At 41.3% G+C, this 20,016-nt stretch overlaps 1 protein-coding gene across 4 annotated transcripts; it reads right to left on the reverse strand.

Moving 5' to 3' along the window:
• Nucleotides 1–1,530: 1,530 nt before the first annotated feature.
• Nucleotides 1,531–18,365, reverse strand: LOC109076863 (protein PRRC2A-like). Of its 4 annotated transcripts, none has more exons than XM_042776734.1 (17): nucleotides 18,076–18,365; nucleotides 14,556–14,707; nucleotides 12,233–12,410; nucleotides 11,740–11,836; nucleotides 11,413–11,488; nucleotides 10,914–11,057; nucleotides 10,525–10,775; nucleotides 10,328–10,410; nucleotides 10,071–10,219; nucleotides 9,739–9,841; nucleotides 9,448–9,646; nucleotides 9,212–9,304; nucleotides 8,540–9,083; nucleotides 8,149–8,384; nucleotides 6,440–6,731; nucleotides 6,135–6,357; nucleotides 1,531–5,432 (listed from the first exon to the last, which is right to left on the reverse strand). In XM_042776734.1, the coding sequence occupies exons 2-17, from the start codon at nucleotides 14,668–14,670 to the stop codon at nucleotides 2,468–2,470; spliced, it is 5,748 nt and encodes a 1,915-aa protein (XP_042632668.1). In that variant the 5' UTR covers nucleotides 14,671–14,707; nucleotides 18,076–18,365; the 3' UTR covers nucleotides 1,531–2,467. The 4 variants fall into 4 exon arrangements, with proteins under 4 accessions (XP_042632668.1, XP_042632667.1, XP_042632669.1 ...); XM_042776733.1 differs by having other exon boundaries at nucleotides 8,540–9,086; XM_042776735.1 differs by lacking the exon at nucleotides 9,212–9,304 and having other exon boundaries at nucleotides 8,540–9,086.
• Nucleotides 18,366–20,016: the final 1,651 nt, after the last annotated feature.

Consider the following 20,016-nt stretch of genomic DNA (forward strand, 5'->3'; position numbering starts at 1 on the left):
GTAGTTGTTTGTAAAGTGTGTTCACTTTAATTCAGGTGTAAATGTGTGTAGCTAAAACAAATCAATGAAATGATGATGGACATGGATTGTATCAATTGAAAAACTTCTAAAGTTGTATTATTATTATTTAGAATACTCTTAATGACGCCGTGATGGTGAAATGAAGTCAAACCACAGATATCTTCCATTAAAACAAAAGATTTTTATTTAACTTTTTCTCTGTATACTTTTTATTATAATAAGACACTTCTCTGCTTGTACATTGCTCCCTTGAACTTAAAAATGGCAACAGCTGTGTGGGAATGTAAGTTGGGGCGGACAAACTCAGATGCATACCAATATACATACATGTGTGTATATCAAGGTTTCAGTAATAACCTCAGGTACCTTGGTATAGTTAGAAGTATAATACAATCTCTGAGTATTTCTTCAAGGAATACACATTGCTATTCATTTTTTACTTGATATTGGTACATATAACGTGACCACATCAATGGTTTAAGTTTAAGAGGGATGATAAACAGCACTGAAAGCCGATGGGAGAACAGCTTCCAACGAATAGACCAACAAAGCTGTTTCTGAGGACGAAACCATGCTTGGTAAAACATCTTCAAGAAAAGTAAAATAAACCCATTTTAGTAGTTTTCCTTAGTAGGTAGGAAAAAATATATATATATCGATTTAACATTTTTTCCACTGCACTTCATTTGGATTAACATATACACACACTTGAATGTATATAATGAAAATATCCTAGACAAAATAAAATCCTAATAGTGTCAGAAAAGGTGGGCAATTGGGACTCATGTTCGCCTTTCACAAAGCGTCCTATCCTCAAAAGAACACATTACATTTAAAGATCAGATATAAATTCACACATACTTTTTAAATGCCCTACTCACACATACATGTCATTTGAAAGCCCTACTTATTATTTCAAAGCTATTCATTAGACCAAGGCATTCCTAGAAAACAAACAAACCCCAACTTACACCATTAGGATACAGATGCTGGTCAAAATGAGGTGGGAACAATGCTTTGATCCGTTTCTTTTTAGACGTCAAGCATTTGTGGTTTCTTGTTAACCTGGGCTCGGGCTCCCTGGATGGGCAGGTTTTGTTTGACGTCAGGCATATTGCACATTGAACAAATGTCTCATTTTGTAACACTACTCAAAAAGGGCCACAGACTCCTTGGCATTGACTTGTGTCTCAATGAGATGACTGGGAAATTGAAGATCAGTCCGAGGATGTAAGACAGTTGCTCATAGTTCCGGGACATGTTCTGGGGGACTTTGGAAACACACACTGGAGGAAGAGCTTTTCTAGGTTTCATTAAAAAAAAAATATATATAAAAAAAAGGTGGTTGGGGGGTGGGTTGTGGGGGTTTACAATGCAGAGGGTGAATCTCAATAACCTGGAACTGCAGTATGACACCTAGTCAAATAAGATGCCCAATATACAGCTATTCATTTGGAGGAAAAGAAAAAAAAAAAAAAACATTGAACAATATTTATCCTAAAGGAGAGACAAAAAATCTTTAACGGATGTTCTCTAAAAACAAACTATCAAAATAAACGTTTGAAGGACCTTTAATTAAGATCACCATCTAATAATATAAACACGTATAATGTGCACTATCAGACTACAATTCCATGCGGAGGCCAAAACAGCTAATGAAACTATTTGAAAACCCAAAGCAATGAGCAGAGAGAGCCTACAACTTAACATAAGAAAAAAATACACCACATAGTTCTGAAAAGTGGGCACTACAGTGATATCAAAAAAAAAAAAAACCGCATTCGTGTGATCCTTGGTGGGCACAGTAGTATGTGACTTTGAACCAAAAATGAAGAGGGTTTTATTTAAAAAAAATGAATTTTAATGACCTGTTTTGCATAAGAAGAAGAAAAAAATATATATCCTCACCTTTAAGAGGTTGAAAATTGAAAAATAACAGAAGAAGGGGGAAAACAAATCTATGATACATTTGTTCTTATTAAAAAGAGCAACTTCCAAAATCCAACATGTGATGTGAATAGACAAGTACATAATATCAACCTTGGCCTGTCATGTATACTTCAAGCCACAGTTCTTACACAAGTACACGTAACGTGCCCAGCATACACATTTTTGTTAGGTTGATTGGTCATTTTATGCTTGTATATGCAAACAATAAATGGGCCATGTGGTCGAATGCATTTTTAGTAAGGAAATATTTCCATTAAAATGGGGTGTAATATGTAAAATCTCAGAGTTGAGTTTAGGATTTGTGGGAGTGTGAAAGGACACAGTGTGAATTTCCAAATAAGGGACAAAAAGCTATAAACCAAAGGAACTAGAATGTGTTCATGGTCTTACGATAATAAAGTGTTAACATGTTAAGGGGGAAGATGTTTTACAGAAAAGAGTGGCCAATGATAGAGGGATGCATCTGAAAAATTTCCAAATTAAAAAAACCAAAACATCACTTCCTATTCTTAGGAGAGGGCCAGTTGCCACGCCTCTCACCACGATTGCCCCCACCATTGCCAGCTCCACCGAACACCCCACCAGCGCCGGGTGGACCCCTGGGGCCTCTTCCTCCTCCACCACCACCACCACCACCGGGATTAACCCTTCTGTTCTGCCTCTCCATTCCAGGGCGCTGACTGGAGAAGCTTCTCTTGCTGGTGGCCAATTCTTTAGCTGTCATCTCTCTCTCGCCACCACCACCTCTTCCGGATGGATGGTGGTGATGGTAGTGGAAGGAATAGGGTTTACCACCTCCTCCACCCTCTCTTTCTCGAAACTCGGTGAAATCGCTGCTTTCGGAGGCTGTTTCCCATTCCTCGTTGGCCTGATCAGAGTTCTGGTTAGAGACATCTGGAGATTTGGTGCCCCCAGCTGGGTTATGGTTGTGATGGTGTTGAGGGTGCGACTGGGAGTTGCCCTGGTAGTGATGGTGGTGGTGGCTGTTGAAATTTTGGTTTCCACCCCCAAGGTTGCTGCTATTCTTATTATTGTTAGAAGTTGCAGACACACTGTGGTTTGCATTTGCAACAGCTGCGGCAGATGCATTGGGAGTGCTATTGGTTTCTTGCAGGGAATTCTGCAACGGTGAAGAAGGTTGCTGCTGTTGTCCAGCTACGACTTCAATAATTCCACTGCTTCCATTGATACGGGCTGCATTCTCTCGCTCTTGCTTAAGTTTGCGGAATCTGGGAGGCTTGTCCTGCTGATGCGGGGGTCGTCCGTGCCGTCTGCGACGAGGGGGGCGCTCAAATCCCCTGTTAGGGTAACTTCGTCCGTCAGGGGCAGACAGAGGAAGAGTCTGGATAGGAGTGCCAGAGGAATTTGATGGAACATTACTTGAGGACAGTGGGGCTCCAGCACTTCCGTTCTCGGTGGAGCCCTGTTGGATAGCTGTAGGCACAGAGGGATTAGGTGCGGAGGGATTTGCAATTTGACTCTGAGACTGATTCTGGTCCGCAGCTTTCTTCTTGTCACTATTGGCTCCACGGCCTGTATCTTTAGGAAGGGACGGCTGTGAGGACGTCTGTTGCTTTCGCACAGTTGCAGATTTTGCAGACCAGCCATGAGATCCAGAGCCAGGTCCAGATCTGTGTCCACCAGATACTCCTGCACTGCCTCCACTTCTGTGGAGACCACCTCCAGCACCTCCACCACCACCTCTGCCACGTCTAGATGGCACTCCCCTTGGTGTGAACACTCTTGTCTGGGAGTTTCTGATTGGAGCTGAAGAAGATGAAGAACCTGTTGTAGGGTTCTCTCCTCCGATGCCAGTCTTGGTGTTCAGCTTGCGGTCTTCCTTGTCAGAGTGAACAAAGTCACTTCCAGCACTCTCACTGCCTGTTTCAGATCCCCGTTGTCTCCTCCTCTTTGGCACCTCTTCATATTCAGAGCCTTCACTTCGAGTCTCACTTCGGTTCCTAGCACGTCCCGGATTTGGCTGAGAGCCCCCATGTCCATGTCTACCACTGCCAGATGATGCCTCTCGCTTGTATTCTTGATTAGAAGGTGCATGGTGGTAGCCACTGTTGGCAGCTGATCTATAATCCCTGCTGTTTCTGCCACCTGCTTTCCCACGGCTGCTTCCACCTGCACTGCCAGTGTAAGTGCCCCTATAACCTCGGCCTCGGCCATAGAACTCTCCTCTGCCACGGTTGGATCGGCTCCCTCTGGATGAAGATGAATGGTAAGTTGTGTTTCCTCTTTCAGCAGAATGGTCTCTTTCCCTCCTGAACTGGGGAGCTGAAGAGCCAGAATTCTGGATAGAGCTTTCTCCATTTTTGGATCCTTTACCTGTACCCCCAGGGTTACCTCGCTCCTTTCCGCCAGTTCTGGGTTTATTTGATGAGACTCCATCATCTTTCCCACCGAGTGCTGAAGTAGCTTGAGCCCCAGAGGCCGGTTCTTGTTTGGTTGCAGTCTGGCTAGCATCTTGGTCTTTATCTTTACCAGAGACTCCAGTAGTTTTTTCTCCTCCTCCTTCACCACCTTCTCTTTTCATCTCTTTAAGTACTGGTCTCTTAATAGGACCTGCCCGCTTAACTGTGGTGCCATCTGAGTGAGTAAAGGATTTGTTCTCAGCCCCCTGATTTGCAGATTCTTCAGTATTTCCACTCATTCCAGAGCCCGGAGCCTTTCTGTTATGGGTTGGGCCTCCACTTGCACTACTGCTACCAGGCCTCGGGCCCCAGTGTGTCTCAGTTTTGTGCTCCCGACTGCGAGGGTTGGATTTAGGGTGGTGGTGCTGCTGCACAGAATGCTGTGGAGGCTGATTTTGCGTATTTCCCATCTTCTCCTGTTTCCTTACTGAAGCATGAGCAGATCCAGTATTATGTTCAATCGGTGGTGGTACCTGATTATGTAGTGACTGTTTTCCACTACCATCTTCTCTAGCTGAGGAAGATGATGATGATGAACAGGAAGGGGAAAGCTGATGGAGTGGAGGTGAAGGGTCACTCTTTTTTGGCTCCCCCCTTTTTTCTCGCTCTCTGCCATTCTCTTGCTTATGAGAATGAAGAGAGAAATGAGGGGCATGAGTGGGAGGACCATGGTGTTGGAGATGTGAGTTGGTCTCCAAGGCCGAGTGATCAGAACGGCCATTACGGTCATAATGGTGATGAGGAGTCCCCCAGATCTGGCTCTGTTGACTACCCTCCTGATGGCCAAAACCATGCAATGTCCCTCCACTGCCGGCCCTCTGCTGCAGGTGGGAGCCCATTCTGCATCCATTGTCAGGGTAGTTACTGAAACCTCCTCGTCCACCCATAAAGGGCTGATGATGGACATGGTGGCTAGCACCCTGGCCCCCAACTTGAATCCCAAGAGGTGGTGGGGTTTGGTTGGATGAGCCAGATGGAGAGCTGGGAGGCTGAATGGGAGCTGTGCCTCCCTCCCGCATAAGTACTGGAGGAGTGTCACTTCTAGAAACATCAAAAAAAGAAAAATGTGTCATGCTTCTGAAACAAATAAAAGAAATCTGGAATAAATAATTAATAAAAACTGGTTTAATACATACATACATATACACACACACACACACACACACACACACACACACACATAATTTCTTTATTTAACCAGGTTAAAAAGTCATTGAAATTAATATCTTTTATAAGAGTGACCTGGCCAAAAAAGCAGCAACAAGTAACAAATTACAAATAAAATACAAATTTACATCAAAAACACAAAACACGACTCAAAGATCACAATAACAATTTACCAGACGATAAAACACAATTTATTAAAAGTAGCTTAAACTCATTTAATGACGGAAGCATGGTCAACTTTAAGATGTTTTGTAGATTATTACAAACCAAAGACACATTATATCCCTTTTTTTCCTAGCTCTGTTTAAACCTGAGAACCTTTCAAATATAACATCATTTGAGTTTATAGCGCACAGTTTTATTAGAAAAACTGAGACAAGATGGAATTAAACCACAAACAAACTTATAAATGAAGCAATACCAATTATAACTATATATATATATATATATATATATATATATATATATATATATATATATATATATATATATATATATATATATACACATATACACACACACACACACACACATATATATACAGAGAGAGAGAGTTTTAAAAAAGCTTCTTATTACCTTGGACCTTTGCCAGCCTCCTCTTCTTCCACAGCTTTCTGCCGAAGTGGGGAGCTTAGACCTCGACCCTCAGTACCCCCTGGAAAACCATCTGGTCCCCAAGCCAGTTTGGGATCCATTGGAGGTGTGCCACGATGGGGATGAGGGGGTCCACCATGTTGCTGCCTATCAAACTGATCTGACCCAGAGCCACCTGAGTCAGAACGCTCTCGACTCATCATCCCTGAAACATAAAAGCCTGTATTATCTCTGGACAACAAGACTGTCTGACTAATATACACAGTTAATCTCAGTTATTTACTTACCAGAAGGATGCATGCTGGGAGTGTAGTAGTCCATGGGTGGGGGACGTCCCTGCATCATTCGGGGATCCATGTAGGGCATCATCATCCAGCGGGGATCAAAGTTCATAGGCAGAGGTGGAGGACGTCCCATTGAGCCAGGTGGGTAAAGGGCTGGCTGTTTGGGCCCAGACTGTGGTGTGGCACCCGGAGAGGGGCCCTGCTGATTCTGAGGCTGGGACTGGAGCTGACTTTGGGCAACCTGGTTATGTTGCTGCTGCTGCTGCCACTGCTGCTGCTGTTTGAGCAGTTGCTCCTGTCCACAAATGATACAGACCACATTTTATACAAAAAAAAGTATTTATGTTTATCAAACTTTAATCTAAGTACCTGAGTATACAGACATATGTTTGTTAGTATTTTAAAAGATAAAAATGCTCTTTACATTTTTTCTTGGGTATGAAGGTAGTTTACTCCTATTATAACAATCAAATGAACATAACTCCCCTATGAAAATACGGACTCAGTCACACATGTCTAAAAATTCTAGTTTGACGACGACATGACATGACATGACATGTGGTCAAGTATGGTCACCCATACTCAGAATTAGTGCTTTTATCCCATCCAAAGTGCACACACACAGCAGTAAACACACACACACCGTGAACACACACTCGGAGCAGTTGGGGGTTTGGTGCCTTGCTCAAGGGCACCTCAGTCATGGTATTGAATGTGGGAGAGAATGTTGTACATTCACTCCCCCCACCTACAATCCTTGCCGGTACGAGACTCAAACCTGCAACATTTTGGGTTACGAGTCCGACTCTCTAACCATTAGGCCACGACTTCCCTTTTGAGGGGATTATAACAGTTCAAACAGCTTCTGAGATATGATGCGTTTAATACAACTTTAATACAACTGTAGCACTAATTGTGAGAGTCATGTTCCTAATATACATTGATTAAAGGGGTCGTCGGATGCTACATACACTTTTACAAGTGCCACCCTATAATGATAAAAATTCACCCAGTGGATTTTTTTTAATCTACTAAAATCTTTACCCCTTTCTTAAATCGAGCCGATCTCAGATGCCTTACTTTGTGATGTCACACAGAAAGGCCCCTCCCACAACAGTTTGATTGACAGTAGCGTTTCAGCACAGACTGGACTGGCGTCTTACCTTAGACCCGCCCTGAGTGAGTGGTCATCGGTCCACCATTGTTTCACCGCCGGAGCAGATGAATGACTCCTAAACGATTGAGGTGTTTTGTTGTTGGATGTAATAATCTGAGACGCTGAAGACGGTGGATTACGTTTGTTTTTGAAGAGAATTTCAAAGAATTTCAAGAATTTCTTGACTCCCGATCTACCTAAATGCTAAATGATCTTCGCGCGAATCATTCGTGGTCCAGCTTCACCAACCGAAAACGTGAGTACGGCGCTTTTTTTAATGAATCTTTGCAAATCGCCTTTCCTAATAATGTGCTAATTAGCAAGTTTCATGATGAATGCGGCTAAAGTAAATGTGAAAATGCTACAAAACAGCTTACTCTGAAAATAGAGCTGTTTTTGACAGGGTAAAAAAAAAATTTTTTTTTACACAACCATTGAGAAATTTTAACCAAACTATGTTACAGACTTTTCATTAAGACCCTAAAGTATCCGATGACCCCTTTAATGGATATGACTTTTTCCATATTTAAGACAAAACATCCAACACAAAACAAACCTGTTGTTGCCTCTGAAAACGAGGAGGAAGTGATTTTTGATATTTGGAAAAGCCCTGCCCAGATGGACCACTTCCCTGCCGTCCTGTTCCACCAACATTTTCAACCACCTTCACTGTGTCATCTCCACCTCTAGTGCGGATATGCACCATAGGTTCCTCCTTGGCATCTCCAGGCACTGGGACATCCAGGATTTGTGAATGCTGGGTGGGTTGAGGCTGCAAAGCCTGCTGAGACTCTGAATGAAGAGGAAATCATAAAGTCTTACACATTACATTTAAATTTATTTAAAACAAATATTGTAATCCGTTCATCAACGTCTACCAGAAAGTGACCAAGAGAAGTCCACCAAGAACACTAGAAATTTTTTGTAACTATTTATGGAAAACTAACCAGTGCTGGAGTCATGGCTGCTGTTGCTGCCAGCCCGCTGTCTGTTATTAATATTCAACACTAGTGTTGTTCCGCTTCCCTGAGTGGATGATAGAAGAGGGTCTTCAATGTCCACAGAGGGTGATGGTGGCTGACTGACATTAGGAGATGAAGCAGGTGCAGACAAGGAAGGACTAGGGCTGTTGGTTGGAGCATCACTGGGGGTGCTGGGCTTAATAGTCTGTTCCTGCTGCTGTTTTTCATCAAGTCTTTTCAGTTTCTCTGCGCAGGCAGCACGGCGCTCCTCCTGCATCCTCCGCTCCTCCTCTTCACGCCGGCGACGGGCACGCTCTACTGCAGCAGAGATCTCAGTTGATGACTGTTTCCTCCGTTGCCGCCATGTCTCATCCTCATCCTCACCCTGTTGCTGGGGATGCAGGGTGTTGGAGGGAGGAGGGGTCTGCCCACCAGGTATTGCCCCCGCCTGCTGCTGTGCCTGGGCACCACTGGGTTTCTGGGGGGCTAGGATGGGGCCTGAGACTGGCGACTGGTTCGAAGGCCGGTCCTGCTGACAGAAGGCAGTTTATTAACTAAAGTTCACCTATACAACCACCATCTTCATTTGCACTAACACGCTTTTGCTAGTGCTTCATGTTGTATCCGTCCTATTTCTTGGACCCTTTCCCCATGTACCTGGTGGTAGTAGGAGTAGGGCCCTTGTCCAAGAAGCGGACCTGGTGGGGGGGAGGGCTGCTCCCTTGGTCCACTTAGTCCAGGCCTACGCCCCTGCATAGGGGTACATGTATCAATCAGCGAGTCATCCAGGAAACACCACAAGCATGTTCCTGTCCTCACAGTGACTGTACATTATTTGGCAATGGCCAGTGGTACCAAGGGCTTGCACCTGGATGGGGAGATGAGATGCATACCTGATAAGATCCTGCGTTTGCTTGACTGCCCCAGTTGCTTCCACCCTCCTCGGCCCAGCCTGGCTTGCTGGAGGGGGACATGGAGCCATCTTCACAAGAGGAAGGAGGGGTCCGGCGCGAATCCCCTCCACTGTCGGATGCCCGGGAACGTGAAACAGGTGCAGGTCCATCTTGGAATCTCTGCTGCTCCCTTAACTCCCTGTTACAACAGAATATAAACACAAAGTATGCAAAAAGAACTTCTGTGTGCAAATTAATCAACCAATGGGAAAGCATTTCAGAAATGCTTACCGGGTTCCATTTTTGTTTTCAGTCCGTTCCTCTTCCCCATCATCCTCTCCTTCATCATCACTGAACTTCAATTTTGCGGAGTAGTCAATTTCCTCCTGTGCTCCTAGAAACAAAGCAAATCACCAAGAAAAGGTTATTATACTGTAGTTATATGTTGCACCGCTATACCAATATTGAAAGAACAATAAAAATGCTGGGTTAAATTTTTTTGCTCATAAACATTTGGCCACTGTCATTTGGTAAACAACCACAAAAAACACAATCTCCTGATTGGCGAGTTACCCAATTATTCTTTTCTAATGCGCCAGAGTAACTGAAAGCTTTCTTCTTACCAGCCCAGCCCTCATCTCCATCATGGTCCAGCTCATCCAGCTCCTTCAGGTCATCCTGTTTGAGGATGGATGGGCGTTTTACCACTTCACCACGAGGGCCTCCAGGGGGCCGCCCATCTGGCCCTACTCCACCCTGGGAACGAGAAAACCTGGCAAGAAGTAGTCAGAAGGAGGTTAGGAAAGCCAACTAGATGACTGTGGAAATAAATATTAGTAGGTGAATTTCTACTCAATTGAACACATATAAATATTCTTACCTAGGGGCCTCATTTGGGAGTGGGTACCGGTAAGGTCCCTGTGGACCATAAGGGGTTGGGAAGGGCAGGTATGGTGGATACATCTAGAGAAAAACCATCCAGAAAGAACAGAAAGGCTATGAATGCATTGAACAAGTCAATCACAGTTTTAGACATCCTCTACAGATGGGCCAAAATGAAAAAGTTACAAAACTTACGAATGGAGGCATGATGCCTCTGTAAGCCTGGAACTGTGGGCCAATAGGTGGCTGGGGGAGGGGAAGTGCGGGGTTGCTGGATGGGGAAGTTCTAGGCGGCCCATGAGAAGATGCATTCTGCTGTGGGATGGGAGGGGCCCCAGCAGCACCCTCCATCACCATGGCTCCCCCAGCACCGCCCTCCGCAACAGCCTCCCCAGCCATGGTGGGTGCCAATGCCCGGCCCCCACCATCCCGCCAACTTGTTACGTCTGGAACAGACAGCAACAAATATTTATAGAGAGACAGAGATCAGAAACACTAGAAGATAACAAATATGAGTACCACATGCACCAAGACACAAATCACCACATCGGTTATCGAAAGAAGAGAAGGGCTATCATGCTTACTTTGGGGGCGGAGGCTTGGTCCTGGCCCATACCACTGATCTGCAGTGGCCTGTTCTTTGCCAACTTTGTCCTGGTCTCCAGCCGCCTGCAGGGTGGGAAATTCCTCGCGAGAGAATGGCGACCGTTGGTTTGATCCCTTTCCACCTGTGAAGAAAGCAAAGGGAATTGAATCTCCTAAATGTATGAAGAAGATCCTTCACTACAAACGTCACTTCTCATGTCCAAGCATAACACGATGAAACAAAGATAAACAACAATAGTTTAACAGTAAGTGTCCACTGACATCTTGGACTTAAAGACCGATAAGTTTACATTTCTTAATGTTCCTTATTAAGATTTATAAAAAAAAAAAAGTTAAGATAATTAAACCAATACTTTATATATGAAACTTTTTTTTTACTACTTTGAAACGCCTGCCAAGCTCACAACTTTTTTGTTTCAAATACTGTACACACAGTGAGTTGTCATCTGCATGCATGTTCTTGGTACTGTATCTTACCATCTCCTTGTACTCCAAGTGTAACACTGGCCGGAGCCCAGGACCTTGGCCCTGCGGCTGGAGCTTGAGTTGGGGCCTAAGAGACATACAAATTTGTCAAGAACCAAATGACATGCCAGAGTAACAAAAATGAATAAATAAATAATTTAATTAATTAATTAAATGTAAATTTAAACTGAAAATCCCAAGATCATTGACTTCAAACATGTTCACTGGAATGTGTCCTGTCATTCAACAACTACAGCTGTACGATGTGGGCTTCATTAGTTCAGACTTGTTGAAAAACATGCATAACACTGGAGAATATTCATGTTTGTGTGATGGCACCTCTTGAGCTGGGGGTGTTCTCGGCATGCTCGGCGCAGACGTCTGTGAGACCACAGGCTGCTGCGACTCCGGCTGCGCTGCTGACAATACATCGGTACTACAGGGAAAAATCAAAACAAAAACAACAGACATTACATGGCAGGCATGGACATGTATCCAATCAGACTGTATTTACAGACAGCAGAGGGTGGAAGGTCCCCAAAGATAATTATGCCTTTGCCTGAGTTTTCAACAGTCCAATCAAAACCAGACTTGATGTGATTTTTCTCTACAAACAAACTGATTTAAGGATCTGGGTGGTCCATAATGAAAACGATGCACCATTAGAGCACATTGTCAGTTAATCATGGCATTGTTGAGCACTTTTTCACACTGTAGACTGTTATATTGATGGTGATGAAGCAGATAGGGGTTTTATATTTATTGTGTATTGAATTACACAAAGAATATTATCATACATTGTAACTACTTCAGAATGGAGAACATGCCTCACCTCTTTGGGTCTGCTTGTTCCTGCTTGCTTGCCCATCCTGTGCCGTCTTTGGGAACGAGCGAGACGTTGGGGTCGTTGCCTTTGTTCTCTGCCTTCAAACTAGGCAAGTTGGCAGGGGGGGGCATGCGACGTGCAGAGGCAACTTTACCAAGAGACTGTAAGCCATGACGAGGGGCAACTGAAAGTAGAAGAGTGACAAGAGGAGTAAATAAACCCAATACCATCTTGAAGAACGCAGCCTGAGACTAAGCAGGAGAGACTGCAGCATGTGCAAGACCATCAAACTCCTTCATCCATTATGGCTTAGGAATGCTTGGCTGGACAGTGAAAGAAACAAAACAATCTTATGCGGATTTATTTCAAGTAGTTGACTCGAAATAGACTTGGTCAAAAATCCCACTTTAACACTCTCATGACAGGCCCATGCAAAATAGGTTGAGCATTGCACAGAGCAGTTGTTGGCGGTTTCAGAAGCTGTAAAACACACTTTCAATCCCCTATTTGTTTCCTGGAGCCAAGCAGCCTGGAGTTCTGGGAGAATTGTATTTTGGAAAACAGCGACAGCTGCTTAGAGTTGGTAGTTCAGATACAGAATGAAAAATAAGCAGGGAAAACGATGATCACAAGAAGAACTCTGTCTTAGGCCAAACCTCAAAAGTTCAGCAAGCTGCCCTGGCCAATGCTGACAAAACTCGAATTGGTTTAAATAAAACTAGGGTGGATCCCGTGTGGGATTTAAGAAATTTAGAATTCAATGAACATGAAGCCGCTTTGTTTCAGAAAGGCCAGACAGATAATGTTCTTAGATTGCACACTGTAAAAGGACTGCACTGTCTCAATATGCAACAGCTATATCACACAGTTGTGGCAAAGACAGATGAACTCCATCAGTCCTATCAGCACAGCAGCCATCACCACCTCCTAATACATGAAGTGTCTTGCAGTGGAAACCCAAGGCCATATGATTCCCAAGATGCAGAAAACATGGATGGAATCACAGAATCCAGTCATAAAAATGGAATTTAAAGTAGAACACAGAATTTGACTGAATTTCACACATTTTGGTTGAGTAAATCGAAAGTAGGGCTGTACACTTAATTAAATTGCGATATGGACTATTGTCCATAAACAAAGTGCAAAAAGACTATATGAATTGCATGTTTCTATATGAATTATTGGTGCAGTTTCATCTTCTACACACACTCAAGCATGCATAATGCTCATGGTGCTTTCAGCGTCTGCCGTCTCACCGTATGAGGACATGAACTTCATCTCCAGAGCTGCTTTGAGAGTTCACTTAAGCATTTCACCATTTCATCTAATAAAACTGTAGTCTGATAAAACTGTTTTATCTGATAAAACTATATATATATAGACACACACAGAAAATCAAAGGCCTGCACAACAACCAATCAAAATAGAAGTTCTGTTTAACTTGAAGAAATTGTGACAGAACTACATTACTATTTTACAGTAGAATGTACTTCGTGAATTACAATAAAAATAAAACTAAGAAAACTTTTAAGAAATGTCTCAATTTTCATTCCATCTTTTTATTTCACTAACAAACCTCTGTTGTGCAGGATTTGTTGCCAAAAAAAACTTGTTAAAATTACTATACATTTTTATTTAGTTACATTCTAAAAGAAATATTTTATTTGATTACCACCATTTTTGATAATACATTTATATTAAATCATGAATCCATAAAACATTTTATAGGGTACTATTATTGTAAACATTTAAATAAATTATTAAATTGTTAATTGTTTATCAATTCATTTGTTTAGACAAGCTTTTTAATTCTTAAAATTTAATGAAACCATTTCAAACTGAATCCAGAAAAAAAAAAACATAAAAGAGAATTTGGGAAAAATAAAACAAAATTTCATAGGGCCCTAAAAAAATTGCTGCTACACTGTATAGGTTTCATGATTTCAATTAGACATGCTTTTTGATGACTAAAAGTTACTATGACAATTAAAGCAGCAAAAAAACAAAAACAAAAAAACACAAACAAACAGAAAACTGAAAAAAAAGACCTGATTTCATAGGGCCCTAGAAACCAATGACAATATTTAGATACAATCAACATGAAAAAGAATTTGCAACCCTTTTCATGTGACATATTTGTGATTGCAACAAGATATTAAACAACTGTTCAAAACTGTTCAGAATTGTGAACATTAAGAAATGTGCATTAGAAAAATAAACAGGGTTCATTTTGCTTTTGTGTTGACCTCAATTTAACCCCAAATCCTCCAAATACAAACAGATTACAGACATTACTTTAAACACAAGCTTCTAGTCAATGCAAACTCACCAACAGGCTTCTGTGCTTCAATGCTCTTTCCTTTGTAGGTATCAAACAGGTTGAGAGATGCATACTTGGTTTTGCCATCCTTCCCCTTTGCCGTTTGCCCAGAGCGCTCTGACATTGCGCTGTACGCTCATTGAGTATGGTGAGTCCTGAGACTGAAAGAGAGAGTGAAAAGGGAGAATGTGATGCTGAGTTGAAGGGTGTTCCCTTTCAAGTGTTCCAATGTTTTCAGGATCAGAATGAATGTTGAACTGAACAGCCAATTGCAGGCATGAAGGGAGGGTGTTTGTGTCATTTAAGTTTTACTGCAACAGGCCATATTGGAAAATACCATTCACAAGACTCCAAACTCTAATGTCATTTCTATAGTGTTGTCAAAAGTACTGATGTCGGTTCTGAAATTTTAACGATACCAGCCAGTGTTTCCCACAGACTTACACTCTATGTGTGGCGGCACTGGGGGAAATATAGGCTATATATAAACAGCAGACGGGCTGATTGGTTGAAAATGCAAATAAATTATCTGCCAGCCAGAGGCGCTTTAGGAGCAGCAGAAATAGCGGTTTCCTCTGTAAATGAAAATGACGTCGAAACTTTTCTGAAGACAGTTCCTTTCAAAGATACATTCATATAAAAACACCCGCACCGTGTTTTGATTTTGAAATGTGCAGAGCTCATGTTTATTCAACGAAGTCAAAACCTTTTTGATTTTTTATTTTCTATTATATTTTTTTTTCTATTATTTTTTTTATTGTATAAATCAATATATTGGGAACACTGCCAGCATTTCCCGCTAGCATTTCCCGCTAGCGCTGTTGTGTGGATTCTCAAACGCCTCTGATTGGCCATTGTGTTCTCGTGCTCAACAGATATGTCTGTGATTGGCTACAATAATCATTGCTTCACGCTCTTCACCAAAGGCTTACACAGATCCACACTGCTCATAGACAGATCCACTGATAGATGCGGCTTTAAAACGCTTCCGTGTTTATCGGTGTAATTGCTCGTTAAAGAGCGTGAAGCAATGATCAGGCAATTCGGAAAATAGAAAAAATGCTCTTGCCATTGTGCGTTAACTTGAATCACCAACAAATGTGTTTTACAACGAGTGGATGAGTAATTCACTCCTCGATTTTCTTAATAAAAGCCTCCTTTGAGATCGTTTTGACATACATGTTTATTGTGCATTATTTTCAAAGTATTTATTACCAAGTTTAGTGTGGCAAAATAGAAGCGAAGCCATAATTCACGTGCAATGTACCTGGTCGCCATGACAACCTTGCGTGTTTGCTGCTGCTCTATGTAATCAGAGTGTGAATTTGTAGATTTACTATAGCAAAACTAAAATGGTTTTAAAAGTGCGACTGACCAAATCGACGACTTGGTTTGGCCCCCCAAGCTCAAACATCAAGCTACGACCCATGTTTACGCCAGACCAGACAGAAAACTGCATAAAATCCCATCAAACAAGCAGCAAGTTACAACCAAACAGTACCCAAAACCAATTTTCTCCTCTAAATTGTGTTTCTTTCTGTACAGTAAGCCATCAGACAACTGCTCACTGATTCATAAAGTCAGAGTAATCAATGAAAACCATTAATGAATTCAGCACATATTTTTTAAAGGCAGAAAAAGGGCAGTGGCGACTGGTGTTACCATGGTGGTGCATTATAAATGCTGTTCCTCTGTTTCTGCCTTGCAAGGGGTTGCATTTATAGCAACACCAGGGCCGCTCTAGTGCTAGCCTGTAACGGCCACTCAACACAAATACATTCATAAAATCTCAAACTGAATTTAAAATAAACAGAAGCCATGAACTCCAGCTAACACAGATAAATCGAAAAGGCTGCATTTCTTCACCATGATATGATATTCATAAGAATAGTCTTGTGTCAAACACCGAACAGCATTTGCAAAATCACATATGTATCCTCAAGTATGGCATGAACTGAAATTGACTAAATCTTGCCATCTGTAGATTAATTATCAGAAAGGTACACAGTCGTTTACTCTGAATGCAAAGAAACATGGGCCTATTAAAAAAAAAAAAAAAAAAAGAAAAATCATGACCTGGCATTCCTAGAAATCCACAAAAAGTGTTACCAATTATATCAGTTACTGAAATACAGTTTTACAGTAAATTTATATTCAGTCCATAAAAATCTAAAATGTTGCTACTGTACATTTTTTATGATAACACCAAAGTATACTTCATTTTTTATGTTTATGCAATGTGTGCGTACAGTTGAACACATATGCATAGGTTTTTCAATTTATGAGTAAAAAGTCTATATTTAAGGCCTGTAGTAAATATAAATTGACAATACTTGGATGTTTTGTTGTATAACATTAATTACACACATCCATACTGACATCAAAAAATTACAGTTATGTTTATTTTTAAAATGTATGTTTGTAATAAGTAACTACATAAGTGCATTTGGGGTGTGAGCAGTGTGCAGTTTACAGTATACAAGAAAAAGTCCTGGTCTCATCAAGACATGTTTACCACAGCCCTTATTTTACCTATGAACTGAAAAACCTTACAATAAAAAGAGGAAAATCTTGAGGGAATCGAGTCGTCAGGTGCAGATTAGGAACAGCAACGACGGATAAAGCTGTGAAATAATCTCCGCGCAACATGAAGCAGCAGGAGCTGCGCAGAGATTATTTCTCATGGTTTGCCACGGAGCAGCTTTACACGAACATGCTTAGATAACAAATCTAAGCGTCCGAAAAGCCCGGTATCTGATATGAAAACCGGGTGGCTGATATAATAAACCCCGGTGAATCGTCTGTTTTGACTGGCTCACTCGCTTCTTGTAGCCGCGGCCTCCATGTTTCGTGCTGGGAGGAGGGGGCAGACCTAACGTTTCATAACATGCATAACCTCAACATAACATACATCTTTGAACAGGTGCATTAATCTAGCCATAGAATAGATAAACCGAAGAATGCGACAAATGTAACACGGGGAAAGGGCTGGTTCGTGTAACTGATGCTGCGGGGTTGACTAAAGGATTTGATGGCGAGAACAAAACAAAATGGCGACGGTGAAGTGAGGCCAGAGTTACAAGCACATTAGCATCGGGATTTGTGTCGATTTAACTACACTGACTTCATCTGGAATCCGAGCTCAAGTGCGATTTGATATTATGTTTAAGCGAACAAGTAAACCGGAAACTTGATTTGAACCAAAACAACGCACTTGTCTGACACGCAGTCTCAGTCAAAGCACGTCTTATATATTTCTTCAATCTAGGCGTACTACTTCAACTCAACGTGAGCATAAGGTCGAAATGAAAACCTCACAGGCTCTTATTTAATAACAATACGGTATATCTTTATCAGGATGTGTGTGACACACACACACACACACACACACACACAAGCCGATAGCATGCTAACGTTAGCCGACACCGACGAAAAGCAGGACAGCTGCACCCCAACACTGCGATCACAAACACCTTTGTAATAAAACCTCTTCAGTGCACTCGAATGGTCATTAAACACAGCTACTAACCTGGTCTTGTTCCGACTTGTCTCGAGGTTGTATCGTTGAGTTATTAGCAATAATCGTGCGCTAGCTACCGTTAGCACAAGCTCTCACAAAAGCTCAAAACGGGATTATGTGTTGAAGAGATCTGATGAGGGTTGCTGAGGACGGATGTGTGCAGTGAGGCTTGCTTGTACTCCCCTTTCTTTTTTCCACAAAACAAATGAAAAAGGGAAAATAAAATAATATTGCCGGGGCTCGATCCGTCACTGTTAGAGCCGTCAACGGCTTCTGAGGATGGCAGCGCAGAGAGGGGCGGATGCGCGAGCGGGGGGCGGTGCTCATTAACATAATGAGTTCCGAACGGGCCAATCAGAGCACATATGTCAAAATACAATTTACATTTATGTGATGAACGCCTCTGGCTCGGTGATAGAAGTCCACTGTGAATGACCCGACAGGACAACCCTCGCACGAACGGGTGTAACTTGATGACATCTTCTCAGTCAGCATAATTATTTTTATTAAACATAATAAATAATAATTAATTTGTTTTACACTGAAAACAAAACCTGGCTGTTCCTACTGGCGTCAGCGGTTATATAAAAATATTATCATGTTTTTGAACGTGTACAACTGTATTACCACGGTATTCTTTCAAGTAATGGGGAGTATTATTGAGACGTTTATACTATGGTAACCGTAAAAGAAGATCTACCGTGGTATATATATTAAAATACCACATTACTTTTAATCCAGTTGTTTATGTTAACAAGTAATACGTCCATGGAATATAATACAAAGTGAAAAAGATAAGTCATTTTCATTTGTCATCTGAGCAATTACACAGGTTTATTTGGAATTAAAATGTACACTACATAAAATTTGAGTAAATAAGGTTTTTAAATGTTTCTAATTAAAAGTCTCTTTTGCTCAATTTTAAATAATAAGCTTCAAGAAACAGCTGAAAACTCATCTCTTCATAAGCAATTAACTATATCCTGCTGGGGGAAAATCTTTTTTAATTTCACTATTCCTTTATCCAACTCTGTTCTAGCTTGTACTGTTCTGAACTGAACTATTTCTGAAACTGTGTACTGCTAGCACTTCTCATGTTTATTGCCTCCTCAACATGAATTAATTCATGTTATATTCCTAATTGTTTAAGTCATTTTGGGTCCGAGTTTCAGATAAATTATACGATATGTGATATTTTTTCACAATTATGTGATGAATAAAAATGTCAAAACAACAGCATTTATGTCAGAGTAAAGCCTTTGCCTGCCCTGCTTCCTTCTCTCTACTTCCTGTTGTTTTGTGTCTCATCTGCACTGTCCTGACTAAGAAAGGCAAACATTTTAAAATAAAAATATTAACCAGTTTAATGTGTTTATGCTGAATAAAAGTATTATTTATTTATTTTTGAATGGTAGTTTCCTTGCATACTATATATATATATATATATATATATATATATATATATATATATATACATACTATATATATATATATATATATGTGTGTGTGTGTGTGTGTGTGTGTGTGTGTGTGGTGTGTGTTGTTATGTGTGTGTGTGTGTGTGTGTGTGTGCGTGCAATAAATGGATACAGGTGATGATGCATATAATGCAAAGCACTACAAAACACACTAATAAAAGTTTGTGTGACTCAAATAATTTGGTAAAACAAATCAACATTGCTATGAGGTTTGGTAATTCTTTTAAAATATTTGCACAAAAAGCCATTTAAACCAGTGCTTTTGTCTTAGTCACAACAAAACACACCTTTTTTGATTTGACATTGAAATCCAGTGCATGCTTCATTGATCTCAGACTAACCCTCACTAATCCACCAAACATAGACATGAAACATGCCAAGTGAGTCTCTCTCTCTCTCTCTCTCTCTCTCTCTCTCACACACACACACACACACACAAAATCTTTTAACTGGTAGTGTAGTTATAGATATT

This window comes from Cyprinus carpio, chromosome A19, assembly GCF_018340385.1.
Source record: "Cyprinus carpio isolate SPL01 chromosome A19, ASM1834038v1, whole genome shotgun sequence".
NCBI classification, from domain to species: domain Eukaryota; kingdom Metazoa; phylum Chordata; class Actinopteri; order Cypriniformes; family Cyprinidae; genus Cyprinus; species Cyprinus carpio.

Bases quoted from the DNA above. Each gene is read 5' to 3' on its own strand.
- LOC109076863 (XM_042776733.1), bottom strand. From the start codon at position 14,670: ATGTCAGAGCGCTCTGGGCAAACGGCAAAGGGGAAGGATGGCAAAACC. The intron at 10,411-10,524 runs GTAAGTTTTGTA...GTTTTTCTCTAG, and splicing joins GAGGCATCATGCCTCCATTC to ATGTATCCACCATACCTGCC. The intron at 9,305-9,447 runs GTATGCATCTCA...ACCCCTATGCAG, and splicing joins CAAACGCAGGATCTTATCAG to GGGCGTAGGCCTGGACTAAG.